Consider the following 13,891-nt stretch of genomic DNA (forward strand, 5'->3'; position numbering starts at 1 on the left):
TTCCCTGTTGATTGTGGTTCATATATCCTGTGTAGTCTGCAACATTTGTCTGTTGACCAAAGTTTGTCTTGAAGTGATTTCCTCCTGATATGTTAGCACTCAAAGCAGTAGACTCAATCACAAGCTGGTTGTTTGGCTTGACCTCTCTTTGTTTCTCCTCTTGGATAAGAATTGAAAAAGCTTGTGCGAGTGAGGGTAATGGATTCATCATTAAGATGCTTCCCCTTACTACAGTGTAGACTTCGTTAAGTCCCATTAAAATTGAATCAACCTTCTGTCTTGCTCAGATTTCTGCATACTCGCCTTAGCACCACATGTGCAATTACATCTGCATTGAGTGTGTGCATTCAACATGTTTAGTTCTTCCCAAAGTTTCTTCATTTTAGTGTAGTACCCAGTGATATCTAGGGTTCCTTGGCTCAAATCATTTATCTCCCTCTGCAACTGATATAATTTTGCCCCGTTTGTTTGATCATATCTGTCCTCAAGCTCTTTCCATAACTCTTGAGCATTGTTAACATATTGTAGACTATCTGCCAAGCCCTTTGAGATAGAGTTCAGGATCCACGATGTGACCATGTCATCGCAGCGTTCCCACTGATCATAGCTAGGATCCTGAGGATTTGGCTTTGTGCACTTTCCGTTTATGAATCCTACCTTATTCTTCACTGAGAGAGCTCTCAGTACTCCTCTTCTCCACGATCTATAGCCGGATCCGTCGAACAATCCTGGTACAAGCATAGAACCAGCACTCTCAGATGGGTGCATGTAAAGCGGATTTGTTGAATCCAAGGCCGGATTTGTGGAATTCGTTGTGTTTTCACCAATAGCCATAGTTATCAAGGATTAATTTGAGAAGAAAATCGAGAAATTTTTTCGAAATTCGTACAGATACACTCCGTAGGGATACACTTCGAACAGTAGGAAGAAATTAACCGATTGAATTTAAGATCGAGAGTCTAGCTCTGATACCATGACAAAATAGCTGAAAAGTGAAGAAGATGAGCTCACTTCGAGTGAGCTCTAATGGCGGTTGAAGGCAACCATAGACGAGAGAGTTCTAGAAGTTTTCTCTATTTTCTTATTTTCTGAACTTGTAAAATGAGTTTTGTACAAAGAGTATAAAAATGATACAAAGCTAAAAAATTGAATACTGTACAGTAGGGAAAAATATCTATCACTATTTATACTACATACACTCACTTGTACAACTTAAATATACACGTCTGTCTATATTTTCATTTAAATTTCATAATTAATTTTCGTCCATAAGGTTTCAGTGTGGTAGTTTACCTTTTCTTCTATAAGGTTTCAAAGGTGCCCAAATTCTTCTTTATCATCAATCCAAATATTCACACGAATTTCTATATGATTAAACAACAAAGGTGCGAAAGTGTTTTATTTTGTATAGTTCAACGACAATTTTAACCCTTTTCCTATTAATTTTTTTAAAAAAGAAACCCATCATCTTGTTGATGAATACAAAATAACGAATATAGCATATTCACATTAGCATTATTTTCTGGATGGGGGCCAAGAATATATATATATATATATATATGCATCTCTATTGTTTTGAACTCGGATAAGGTTTGAGAGTAAGGAATATCTGATTCAGATAAATCAAAGTTAAGTTTAATTATGAGCTATATCTCTTTTCTATAGTATGCCTTTTGGTGTGATTCTCTTATCTATTATGATTGTGTTTCAATGTTGTGTTATCTTAAACTCTAGTTATAAAAATAATCGTAATTAAATGAGACAGTCGATTATAAAATAACTGTATCAGTTAACAATATTATGCTTATGTCAATTTTTTTTTATCCGTAATATTTTTTTATGTGATTTCTTTGTTAATTGTATATCAGATTGTCTTTTAGTATTTTTCTAATCTATCGATTACAAAAATAAGCAAAATAATAAACGAAGGTAATTGATAAAATAATTGATAACAATATGCTTATGTCGACCTTTCTATATATTTAATCGAGGAAGAAGGAAGTCATTGGATTAATTTAAACTTTCACACATGACGATTTATAATCTTTTGGTTGAACTACTTCAAAAACCAAGTTAGATGCTCCTAACTTTATCTCATTTCACACTTAGCAATAAAGGAAAAAAGACTAATCCGTGGTAAATTCTCTCATTTCTAAAATATGTGTCAAATTATTATTATCATAGAAATAATGAATTTGTTATCATAATACTTTGTTCTTGGCAGGTGTAGTGGTTGACTCTCATAGGGTTCTTTTTTATTCTAAATTCCAGGATAATAATATCGCGTGTTAGTAACTGAGTTTTAAATTCAATTTTTATACATATTTAATGAAACTTTTAATATGAATGCGAAATTTAGACGAAAACCATTAGGTTTAGTCAAATCCATAGGTAACCTTCTAGCTCCATTTTTTCCTTTTTAAATTGTGATAGGAGTAATGAGTAATTTTCAGATGTTATTAAATGTTTGCACAATTGAAAGTTAATAAAATAAACATCACCAATTTTTAAAAATTTTGACTTATTCTCTAAAATCATTCTTGGATGGAAACGGAAATTTAATATTGTGCTAGGTCCTGATAGATGATAAATCATCAATTCATAGCAGTTGACAGTAAGAAAAGTGAAAGGATTGAAATACCCCAAAGAATAATTTATGCACAAGCAAAAAATTTAGTAAAAGCTATATAATTTTTTTTTATTAAACTAGGGAGAGAACTTGGTAGGAGGCTTTTTCACAACTCATAAACTCTTGAATTCTCTACATCGTAACTACCTCTCTACTATAGAAAATATGTAGCAGCACCCCTATTTATAATACTACAAAACTAAATTTGACTAGAATCTAGAAAACTTATTCCTACATGATTTTGGTTGTGAATCCTAATTAGACATAAATTAAATAAATTAGTAAATACCAAATCCTAGACAACTTAGGAATACTAATTAATCTTGGTTTAGTTTCCAACAACATCCCTTAAACCAAGATCTTCAAACTTGAGCATGCCATGAGTAACATTAAGCCTTGTAGAAGTCAAGTACCTTAGACTCTTCACCAATTTCCTATAATATTTAGCATCAATAAAATCACGAGTGCCATCTTTAGTCAACTGCAATTTATCTTGAATATTGCTCATATATGATTTGTCTTTACTCATGGTAAATCCCTTCAAAATATCATCAATATAATTTTCCTTTACTTTGAAATCATCTACTTCTCTAATTGCCTTGTGGTTGGTCTCGTACACAGATTCAACTCCAATTGGCCATTCTATAGGTTGTAAAGTAATGCCATTAATAAATATTTCGTCTTGCTCCTTGAAACATGTAATCTCGAACAATGACAGAAAATTTATTTCATCTTCAATATCTATAATCATGTGTTGTAGTTCTGGACCCCAAGCTATTTTTGCCTCAAACTTGGGTGGATCATTAGAAACATTCTCTTGATGAACCATCTTGTTTCTTTCATTACTCGGATCATCTTCGATACCATCAAACAAATTTTCCTGTAAATTACCAACCTCTTTTGGACTAGCATCCCTTGCAACCAAATTGTCCTTTTTAACAATTGCAGAAATTTTTGGCAGATCAATTTGAATATTATATGACTTCTCTTCGCTTTCAATGGAATCTCTATCACAACAAAAATTACATGTACCTTCTTTTCTTTTCTCCACTATTTCTGAATTTTGGCCTTCTTGATTTTTTTTCGTCATCTTTGATGTGTCTTCTTTTTCGTTTGGTTGATAATCCCTTTGGCCTCCTCTAATGTCTCAGTTTTTTGTTAATTCAGTAATCTCTCATATGTCGCCAATTCACCTTCTAAATCATCAAGTCTGAGAGTGCTAAGATCTTTGGTAGCCTCAAGAATAATTTTATTGTTGCTTAACTTTAAACTTAGAGACTGCAATATTTATTCAACAATATTAGCTTCTTCCAATACTTCTTCATTGGTCCTTAGACAATCTATTTCTTCAATTTTTGTAAAGAAATCTTTGACAGACTATGTTGGTCTCATGTAAGCCAACTCAAATGTACTCTTATAATCTTGCAGATGCCCCTTCTTTACGCCAGCAGCTCTTCGATATGACTTCACAAAAATTATCCAAGACTCCTTTGATGACTTTGCATGCAAATAATTTTTAGATACATGCAATTCGACCTTGATGGCGAGATAGTAGCGTGCCTTATAATCTAAATGCCTCTTCTTCTCCAATTGTGTAGTTACATCACCAGTCAACTTTGTGCCTCCTAGGAGTTCCTTAAATCCTTCATCAATGGTGGACCATTATCCAATATCCTTAAAAAAAAATTCATCTGTTAATACCAAGTTTCAAAATTACTTTTGCCATCAAACACAAAAACAGGACAAGTAGATAATAGAGTATTCATATTTTTTTGGATCTCCTACCGGCTCTGACAGAATCTCGCACAGGCTCTGATACCAATTTGAAGGATTGAATACCCCCAAGAATAATTTAGGCACAAGCAAAAAATTCAGCAAAAGTTATATAGAAGAAATTTATTAAACTAGGGAGAGAACTTGGTAGGAGGCTTTTGCACAACTCATAAACTCTTGAATGTCTCTACATCGTAACTACCTCTCTACTATAGAATATATGTAGCAACACCCCTATTTTGTAATACTACAAAATCAAATTTGACTAGAATCTAGAAAGCTTATTCCTACATGATTTTGATTGTGAATCCTAACTAGACATAAATTAAATAAACTAGTAAGTACCAAATCCTAGACAACTTAGGAATACTAATTAATCTTGATTTAGTTTCCAACAAAAAGTACATGTTATTTGAAGAAAAAGAAAGGTTCATATTTTTCTCTCAAACAATTATTTTTATAATATTTTTAGAAACCTTCAGAAAATAAAAATATATATTAAAACTAAATATTGGTGTCTATTTTTAAAGAATGTACTTAATTGAACTTGAAAACAAAACTCAAAATAATTTTCGAAAATAAAACAACTCAATTTTTTTAAAAAAAAACATGCATGGAACCAAAAGTAATCTAATAAATTATTTTTAGCGATAGCCTAATTTCTTTTAAGTCATTATTTGGCTTCTTGTTTTCATTTATTGATTAATCAATAAATTCCGCTATTATTCTTCTATTGCATAGCGGGAGTTTAGTGTACCGGACTATTGAGAATAACCTTAAATTATTGTATTACATGTACTTGTATTGGTATTGTATTGCACAGCTGTACAACTAGTAGTTAGTAATTAGTTACACAGTCAGTCATACACAGTAGTTAGTAGTTGCCTTAGCTGTCATATATACGTGTACATGTACATATACACACACTTTACATTTTACAGCAATAATGAGAAAATTAAATATCATTTTCATGTTCCATCTTTTACTCTTTGTGTCTCTCTCTATCTCTGTTTTCTCAGAAGTCTCTAGAACCTCCATTGGAGGTCTTGCATGAGCTTGATTTTCTCAGTCCCAAGCTGATCTCAATATGGTATTAGAGCCCGGTTGAACGTATCTACTCAAAGTGTACCGGAATTCCTCTTTCAGTATCTCAAAATTCTCTTCTTTCTTTTCCGAGTTCTAGGGTTTTTCGATTCCTCGATTCATGCTGAAACTTTCACACGAATTGGAGTTCTTTAGTGAAATCAATCTATCTACTCACAAAATCGGTTGATACACTGGTTAATTTCATCGATTAGATCCTTTCTAATGGCCATAAAGCAAAGCGAAGAAACAACACCTGATGCGACCAAAAATGACCAACCGGTCATCGATGCGAGCAGTCCTCTGTATATTCATCCACTGGATAGTCCTGGAGCAATGTTAGTACCGGTTCCATTCGATGTAATTGGGTATAGATCTTGGATAAGAAGTGTATTACGAGCTTTGTCAGTCAAGAACAAACTAGGGTTCATAAATGGGAAATGTAAGAAACCTAGCCCTAATTCAGTTCAATTTCGCCAATGGGAAAGATGTGACGACATGCTGACCTCCTGGATTCTCAATTCCCTCGCAAAGGAAATTTCTGATAGCGTTGAGTATGTAAATAATTCTATCGAGTTATGAAGAGAGCTAGAAGACCGATATGATCAAACAGATGGAGCGAAGTTATATCAGATCCAAAAAGAGATCAACGACCTTGTTCAGGGCTCATTGGATATCAGTGCCTACTACACACGAATGAAGAGACTGTGGGAAGAATTAAACACACTGAGTGCTAAGTCTCAGTGCAGCTGCATTTGCACATGTGGATAAAAAGAGACGATGCACAAAGCAGAACAGGATCGACATCTCATTCATTTTTTGATGGGCCTAAATGAGGTCTATACAATAGTGCGAGGAAGCATCTTGATGATGAAACCCCTGCCATCTTTGGCACAAGCTTTTTCCCTCCTAATAAAGGAATAGAAACAAAAGGAGTTCAGGCCAAGTAATCAGCTGAACCTCGAGTCTACTTCATTACATGTGAATGCTGCACCTACACAACACCAAAGTCTATTTGGAGCTAGGAATTTCAAGACACATTATACTATGAACAACAGAGGTCGCCCATTCTGTGACTATTGCAAGAGACCAGGTCACACAAAGGAAAATGTTACAAGTCATGTGGGTATCCCCAAGGCAACTCATAAAACAATCAGAATTCTAATCGGACCAATACTCAGCAGTTCAATCAGAATAACAACTCAAATCAGACTCAGGGTCACAAGTTCAACAGAGGAAAAGGAGTTGTGGCAAATGTACATGGAATTTCAACTGATTTGCTTCATGAGAGGCAAGATGATTCAGTAGCACATGAAGAGAATCAAAATGTCAACCTAACAAGGGAGAAGTATGGGCAGATAATGAGTCTTCTGCAGCACTTTCAGACAGGCAGTGTAGGAGGATCATCTAACAATGCCAACATCACTAATGCTGCTGTCAACTTCGCAGGTATTGTGTTCTGCACCTCTTCTGTTGATTTTGACAAACCATCATGCAAATGCTTAGAATCAAATTCTGACCTTTGGATCATAGACTCAGGAGCATCTAACCACATGACTTTTAATAGGACTGCACTTACAAACATCACTACTCTACCATATCCCTTATTGATTAGCCTACCAAGTGTATATAGGGTGAAGGTACTTGAATTTGGAGATGTGATACTTAGTCCTGATATCATCCTACACAAAGTCCTCTATGTCCCTTCTTTCAAGTATAACCTAATATCCGTCCACTCTCTTGCAGTACATCTTAAATGTATTGTGCTCTTCACTAATGCACTATGTCTGTTACAGGCCCATTCAATGAAGAGGCCTCAGGTGATTGGTAGTAGCTGGGAGGGACTGTACTATTTGTGTTCCAAATGTCTAAAGGGTAAAAGCACTTTCTCAAATCTTGATGTATTTGGTTCTTGTTGCAACTCTTTTTCCACTACTAGTGTAATAGTGAAGGCTTCATAAGTCCTACTCATTCATATCATCTTTCATCAAATGTAAATACATGCACTCACAATAATAAGAATGATTCCTCAGTTGTGTTTGATAAGTATGATGTAAATATCTTGTGGCATAATAGGCTTGGTCATGTTCCCTTTGACAAAATGAAGGGAATATCTTCCATACATGTACCTTTCTCACCCAAACAACCATTTATTTGTTCAATTTGCACTTCCTTTCCCACAAAGAACCAATATCTCTACCAAAACATTTGAGTTGATACATGTTGACATATGGGGTCCTTACCATGTCAACACTTATGATAATTAAAAGTATTTCCTCACGCTAGTGGATGATTTTAGTAGGTCCTCTTGGACACATTTGCTAAGCTGCAAGAGTAATGCTCTCCAAACCCTCAAGGCCTTTATAACCATGATTGAAAATCAATTTAACACATCTGTTAAGACCATCAGATCAGATAATGGGCTGGAGTTCACCAGTCATGAAGCTACCACATTCTACCAATCCAAAGGCATCATTCATCAGAAAACTTGCCCCTACACACCACAACAAAATGGGGTAGTGGAAAGGAAACACAAGTACCTCCTAGAAACTCCTAGGGCACTATGTGTCAATCCGAATTACCAACCAAATATTGGGGAGAATGCATTTTGATAGCCACCTACCTAATTAATAGATTGCCTACCACCTACCTAAATAACAATTGTCCCTTTGAACTTTTGTACAATAAGAAACCCAACTACTCTCATTTAAGAAGCTTTGATTGTCCTTGTTATCCTACTACACCTAAGGTGCATAAGGACAAATTTGAGCCCAGAACAACTCCCCATGCGTTCATAGGATATCCTTTTGGGACAAAGGGGTAAAGCCTAGCCACTAAGATAATTCACATCTCTAGAGATATCATATTTCATGAAAATATTTTCCCTTTTACTTTGAGTTCTAAGAATGTTTCCCCATACGGTATTATTAAATCAGTTACATTTCCTTCATGTATTGAGAGTGAAGATCCCCTTCCTGGTAGTCAAGATGTTGTAGATATCACATCTCCAGTTTTACACCAACACCCTGAATTCTCTCTTGTAAATGACACTGCAACACCACCTAATAATTCATCATCTCATGACTTTGTTCCTGCATCCTCCTATTAGGCTGCTGACCTTAATTCATCCATGTCTTCTCAATTAGAAATAACTACAACTAGAAAGTCCACTAGAATACACAAAACTCTTAGCCACCTCAAAGATTATGCTATACCCTTTCTAACAGAACCCAACTGATAGATCTTAAATACTCCTGCCTTATGTTTTGATGATCTAACAAACTTACTGTTAAGAACCAGATAGGGAACCTGACCTACTTGGATTGCTGCAAGCTTTAACGGATTCCAGCTAAAGGTGAACTGCTACAGCTTCAGGAGCTAGGAATCAACACAAGGACCTGATGCTCTTTTGGTTTCCTCATAGCAGTACAAAGTCAATTGGACACAACTGGAAATGAAGTGACTGACGACACTGTTTCTGCCGCACTGAGTGTCCGCCCACTCATTCTCTAACCAAACAAAGTACTCACATTACTTCAAGTGATGTGATCAAGATGTACCCACAGCGAGCTTTATACAAAACATGACTGGAAGGCTTCTATTTCTCATTCAAGTCTCTTGCAAAAAATAGAAAAATCAATCCTCACAAGCTTGAAGAACAAGGTTGAACACTACTACGGACCAGTTCCTAAAAGATAGATTGTTGTTGTCCTAGTTGAGTTGTAACCTTGTTATTGTACATATTGTATCTCCTAAACTGCTTACCTAGAGGCATTTTGATTAGGAATCCTCTTGTAAATCCGTAAACTCCTTGAGTTTATCTTATGACTAGATTTAGTCATAAGGAAAAGTCTTTGTAATCGTAGAGTTATAAAGTGGCTTGTGGTGATAGCATCACAAGTTAGAAAAAGCCTTTGTAACTAGGATAGTCACAAAGTGGCTTGTGGTAAAGGTACCACAAGTTGGTTGAGTAAATCTTTTGCAATAGGAAGTATTGTAAAGTGGCTTGTAATAGGTAGATTACAAGTTAGTGAAGTTAAAATCCTACAGGTGTAGGTCGTGGTTTTTTATCCCCTTGTGTGGGATTTTTCCACGTAAAAATCTTGTGCCTCATTTACATACTGTTTTATTAAGTACTCTCAGTAGAACCTTGTAGAGGACCAGGTACTCTACGATTTGGTAGACCTATACAAACTAACAATTGGTATCAGAGCAGGTTCCTCCTATCAGGCTAACACCTAGGAAGGATCCTCATGGCGGCTCCACTAAATTTTGAAGAAGGTCAATCCATATACCAACCCCCAAGTTTGATGTAAAAAGCTATTGGTGGTGGAAAGCTAGAATGCACGATTTCATCATAGCTGAGGATTGTGAGCTATGGGATATCATTTTCGATGGTCCTTATGTTCCAATGAAGGTACTAAATGAATTTCCATTTTCAATGGAAAAAACCAGCAAAGAATACACTAAAGCAGACAAGAAAGCTGTGGAGAAGAATTTTTGTGCCAAGAAAATTCTGGTATGTGGAATGGGACCTAAAGAGTATGATAAAATCTCTACCTGTGACACTACAAAGGAAATATGGGAGACTTTGCAAACAGCTCATGAGGGAACTACACAAGCAAAATAGTCTGAAGATAAACCTAATACTGGTGATAGTTCCATGATGGCAGTTGAAGGCGAGGAGATTAGATATAACTCAACTTTTTCTTTGATGGCTCAATCAGATGATGATGAAGACAATGGAAACAAAGAGGTAAACTTCAGGGATGTTTAGAGAAATCTGAAATCCTATTCTCCAAAAAAACTCATGTGTTTAGCTGATGTTTTAATCACTGCCTTTTGTAGTCTTGCGAAGGATAGGGATTCCTTGATCTTAGAACTAGAAGAATCTGAACATACTAGAGAAGACTTAGTGGCTGCAGTTACTAACCATAAGAAAACCATTGAAATCCTTAGGAAAGAAAATAGTGATTTGTTGGCAGAAATTGCAGACCAAAGGGAAACAATAGTAAAACCATGGACTAAGTCAAAACCTGAAAGTTCTGAAAGAGGAAAGGAGATAGCGAGTGAGGAACACCTTAGGCTTGAAGATGAGGTGGAAGCTATGAGATTTAGGATGTGTGCTGAAACTGAGAAAAACGAGCTCCTCCAAACCAATCTAGAAAGAGTAATGAATGATCTTGAAAGGTCTCTAAAGTGGACCTGGTCCTCAGAAGCTACCACTGCCTTGCTTAATAATGATAGTGAAAAAAGGCAGGGAGCAGGGTTCCAAAGGGAGAAAACTCCTCACAACCCTCACAGTAAGTGTGTCACTGTCTCTGAAAACCGGCCTCGTACCCAATGTGGGAACACTGGGCGCTTCAAGGAAGGCGTCCAGGCCAAGAATCAATCAGTTCAGAAAGACAAAGTGGCTCCTGAAACTGTGACCACAATAGAGGGACCAGGTTCCACTCACAAAAAACGCACATTACCTGCGTGGACTATGAGAGTTGTTATTCATCCTCTTGCTTACTACAAGGGACCCAAACTTGTTTGGGTTCCTAAAACTAACTCCTAAATCTCTTGTGTAGGAACAGTGGAAGGAAGCGGTCAATAATGGTTCATGGATAGCGGATGTTCGAAACACATGACTGGGAACACCACAGACTTTCTTTCACTAAAAGCCCCGCAAGGAGGGAGTGTATCCTTTGGGAATGGCAAAAAGGGGTACATTCTTGGAGTTTGAAAAGTTGGGAAGTCACTCACTCATTCTATTGAAAATGTGTACTATGTTAATGGGCTTAAGTACAGCCTCCTGAGTGTTTCTCAAATTTGTGATAAAGGAAACAAGAGTGGTGATCTAAGTTGTCTGAAGGCGGTTGACGATGATGCTGAACTAGGGCACAGAAGACTGGGCCATGCAAGTTTTTCCCTTCTGAACAAACTAATTCGGAAGGACCTGGTCCATGGTCTGCCTGTGTCACAATTCAAGATTCAAAAAGTCTGTGATGCATGTACTAGAGGAGAACATTTGAAGTCCTCCTTTTAGTCAAAAAGAGATGTGAGCACCTCAAAGCCGCTTGAGCTCCTGCATATGGATCTGTGTGGACCTATGAGGGTGCAAAGCAGAGGAGGAAAGAGATACGTTTTTGTGACTATTCCAGATTCACATGGACTCTGTTTCTCAGAACAAAAGATGAAACCGTTGAGGTATTTGTGGCCTTTGTGAAAAAAATCCAGGTGAAGATGGACTCTAGAGTTGTATGCATCAGATCAGATCATGGGACATAATTTGACAATGTCAAATTTGGTGAATTTTGCAATGAAAATGGAATCACTCACAACTTCTCAGCTCCCAGAACTCCCCAGCAAAATGGAGTAGTAGAAAGGAAGAACAGAACTCTGGAAGAAATGGAAAGAACAATGCTGATTGACAATGGACTTGCAAAAAATTTCTAGGCTGAAGCTGTCAACACTGCCTGCTATTTAGTGAACAAGTGTATGATCAGATCACTTCTGAATAAGACCCCTTATGAATTGTTGAATGGAAGAAAACCCAAGTTGACTCATCTAAGAATATTTGGATGCAAATTATATGTTCTCAACAATGGAAAGGATCAGCTTGGTAAATTCGATGCCAAGAGTGACGAGGGAATATTTCTTGGGTACTCTTCTCAAAGCAAGGCTTACAAGATATATAACAAGAGGACTCAATGTGTTGAGGAGAGTGTCCATGTTATCTTTGATGAATCTTATCCATCATCTGAGAAGAGTGCTGAGGAAGATCAAGATGGAGAACCCTTACTCGTGCCTGGTGAAGTCATTAACATGACAAACGGAAAGGCAGATATGATGAGTCAAGTAAAGGAGCCAAATGAAGCCAATGCTGCCTCATCATCAACAGAACCAAGCACCTCAATCACAACCACAGAAGCTAAAGAAAGGGTGGTTGATGCAGTTCAGGGAACTCCACTAGCACCTGAAAGAAGGATAGAGGAAAATCAGCCGAACATACCTTCCTCCTCTCAGAATGAACCTCAAGCGTCTAACTGGAGACACCAAATCTCTCACCCTATAGACAACATCATCACTCCTCTAGATTCTAGAGTACAAACCAGGTCAAGAGCCAGAAATTCACTTGCCTTCTCAACCTTTCTCTCCCAGATAGAACCCAAAAACATCAAGGAAGCCTTGAAAGATGCAGATTGGATTACAGCCATGCGAGACGAGCCACATCAGTTTGAGAGAAACAATATGTGGCACCTGGTACCTAGACCCCCAGATAGAACCTTTATAGGAACCAGATAGGTATTCAGAAACAAGCTCGATGAACATGGAATTACCACAAGGAACAAGGCCAGGCTAGTGTTCCAAGGATACAATCAAGAGGAAGGGATTGACTATGATGAAACGTTTGCTCCAGTGGCTCGTATGGGAGCCATCAGAATTCTAATCTCTTTTGCATCTCATATGAAATTCACCCTGTTCCAAATGGATGTCAAGAGTGCACTTTTGAATGGACTCCTTAAGGAAGAAGTCTATGTGAAACAACCCCCAGGGTTTGAATGTCATGAGCACCCCGAATATGTGTTCAAACTGGACAAAGCTCTGTATGGGCTAAAGCAGGCTCCTCGAGCTTGGTATGAAAGATTGTCAAAATTCCTCTTAGAAAATGATTTTAAAAGAGGGAAAATTGACAACACTCTTTTCTTAAAGAAACGAGGAAGGAACCTGCTCATTGTCAGGTTTATGTTGATGATATCATTTTTGGGGCAACAACTGACTCTCTGTGTGAAGAGTTTGCAAAACTTATGGGAAGTGAATTTGAAATGAGCATGATGGGAGAATTAAACTTCTTCTTGGGTCTTCAAGTAAAACAGTCCCCAAAGGGTACTTCCATTTGTCAGCAAAAATACATCAGGGAACTTTTAAAGAGGTTTGACATGGAAGCATAGAAGGTGATAGACACTCCTATTGCAAGTGCCACTCGACTGGACATGGATGAAGCTGGAACTCCTGTGAATCAAACAATGTATAGAGGCATCATTGGGTCTCTCCTCTAACTTCACTGCCAGTCGACTTGATATTATTTTCAGTGTGGGGCTGTGTGCAAGGTTTCAATCAAATCCCAGGGAATCTCACTCGAAGGCTGCCAAAAGAATACTGAGATATCTCAAAGGAACGCAGGACCTGGTGCTGTATTATCCATCAGGTGACAGTTTTAATCTGATTGGGTATGTTGATGCAGACTATGCAGGTTATCTTGTGGACAGAAAAAGCACTTCTGGAATGGCTCACTTCTTAGGCTCATGTCTTATATCTTGGGGTACAAGGAAGCAAAATTCAGTGGCTCTTTCAACAGCTAAAGCTGAATATGTAGATGCAGCATCCTGCTGTGCTCAGCTTCTATGGATCAAGCAACAA

The 13,891-nt window shown here is 37.2% G+C and overlaps 1 protein-coding gene across 1 annotated transcript; it reads right to left on the bottom strand.

Moving 5' to 3' along the window:
• Positions 1–255: 255 nt before the first annotated feature.
• On the bottom strand, positions 256–834 carry LOC109210855. Its single transcript, XM_019374328.1, has one exon. The coding sequence runs from the start codon at positions 832–834 to the stop codon at positions 256–258; it is 579 nt and encodes a 192-aa protein (XP_019229873.1).
• Between the last annotated feature and the right edge of the window lie 13,057 nt (positions 835–13,891).

This window comes from Nicotiana attenuata, unplaced genomic scaffold (assembly GCF_001879085.1).
Source record: "Nicotiana attenuata strain UT unplaced genomic scaffold, NIATTr2, whole genome shotgun sequence".
NCBI lineage: Eukaryota > Viridiplantae > Streptophyta > Magnoliopsida > Solanales > Solanaceae > Nicotiana > Nicotiana attenuata.

Bases quoted from the DNA above. Each gene is read 5' to 3' on its own strand.
- LOC109210855 (XM_019374328.1), bottom strand. From the start codon at position 834: ATGGCTATTGGTGAAAACACAACGAATTCCACAAATCCGGCCTTGGAT.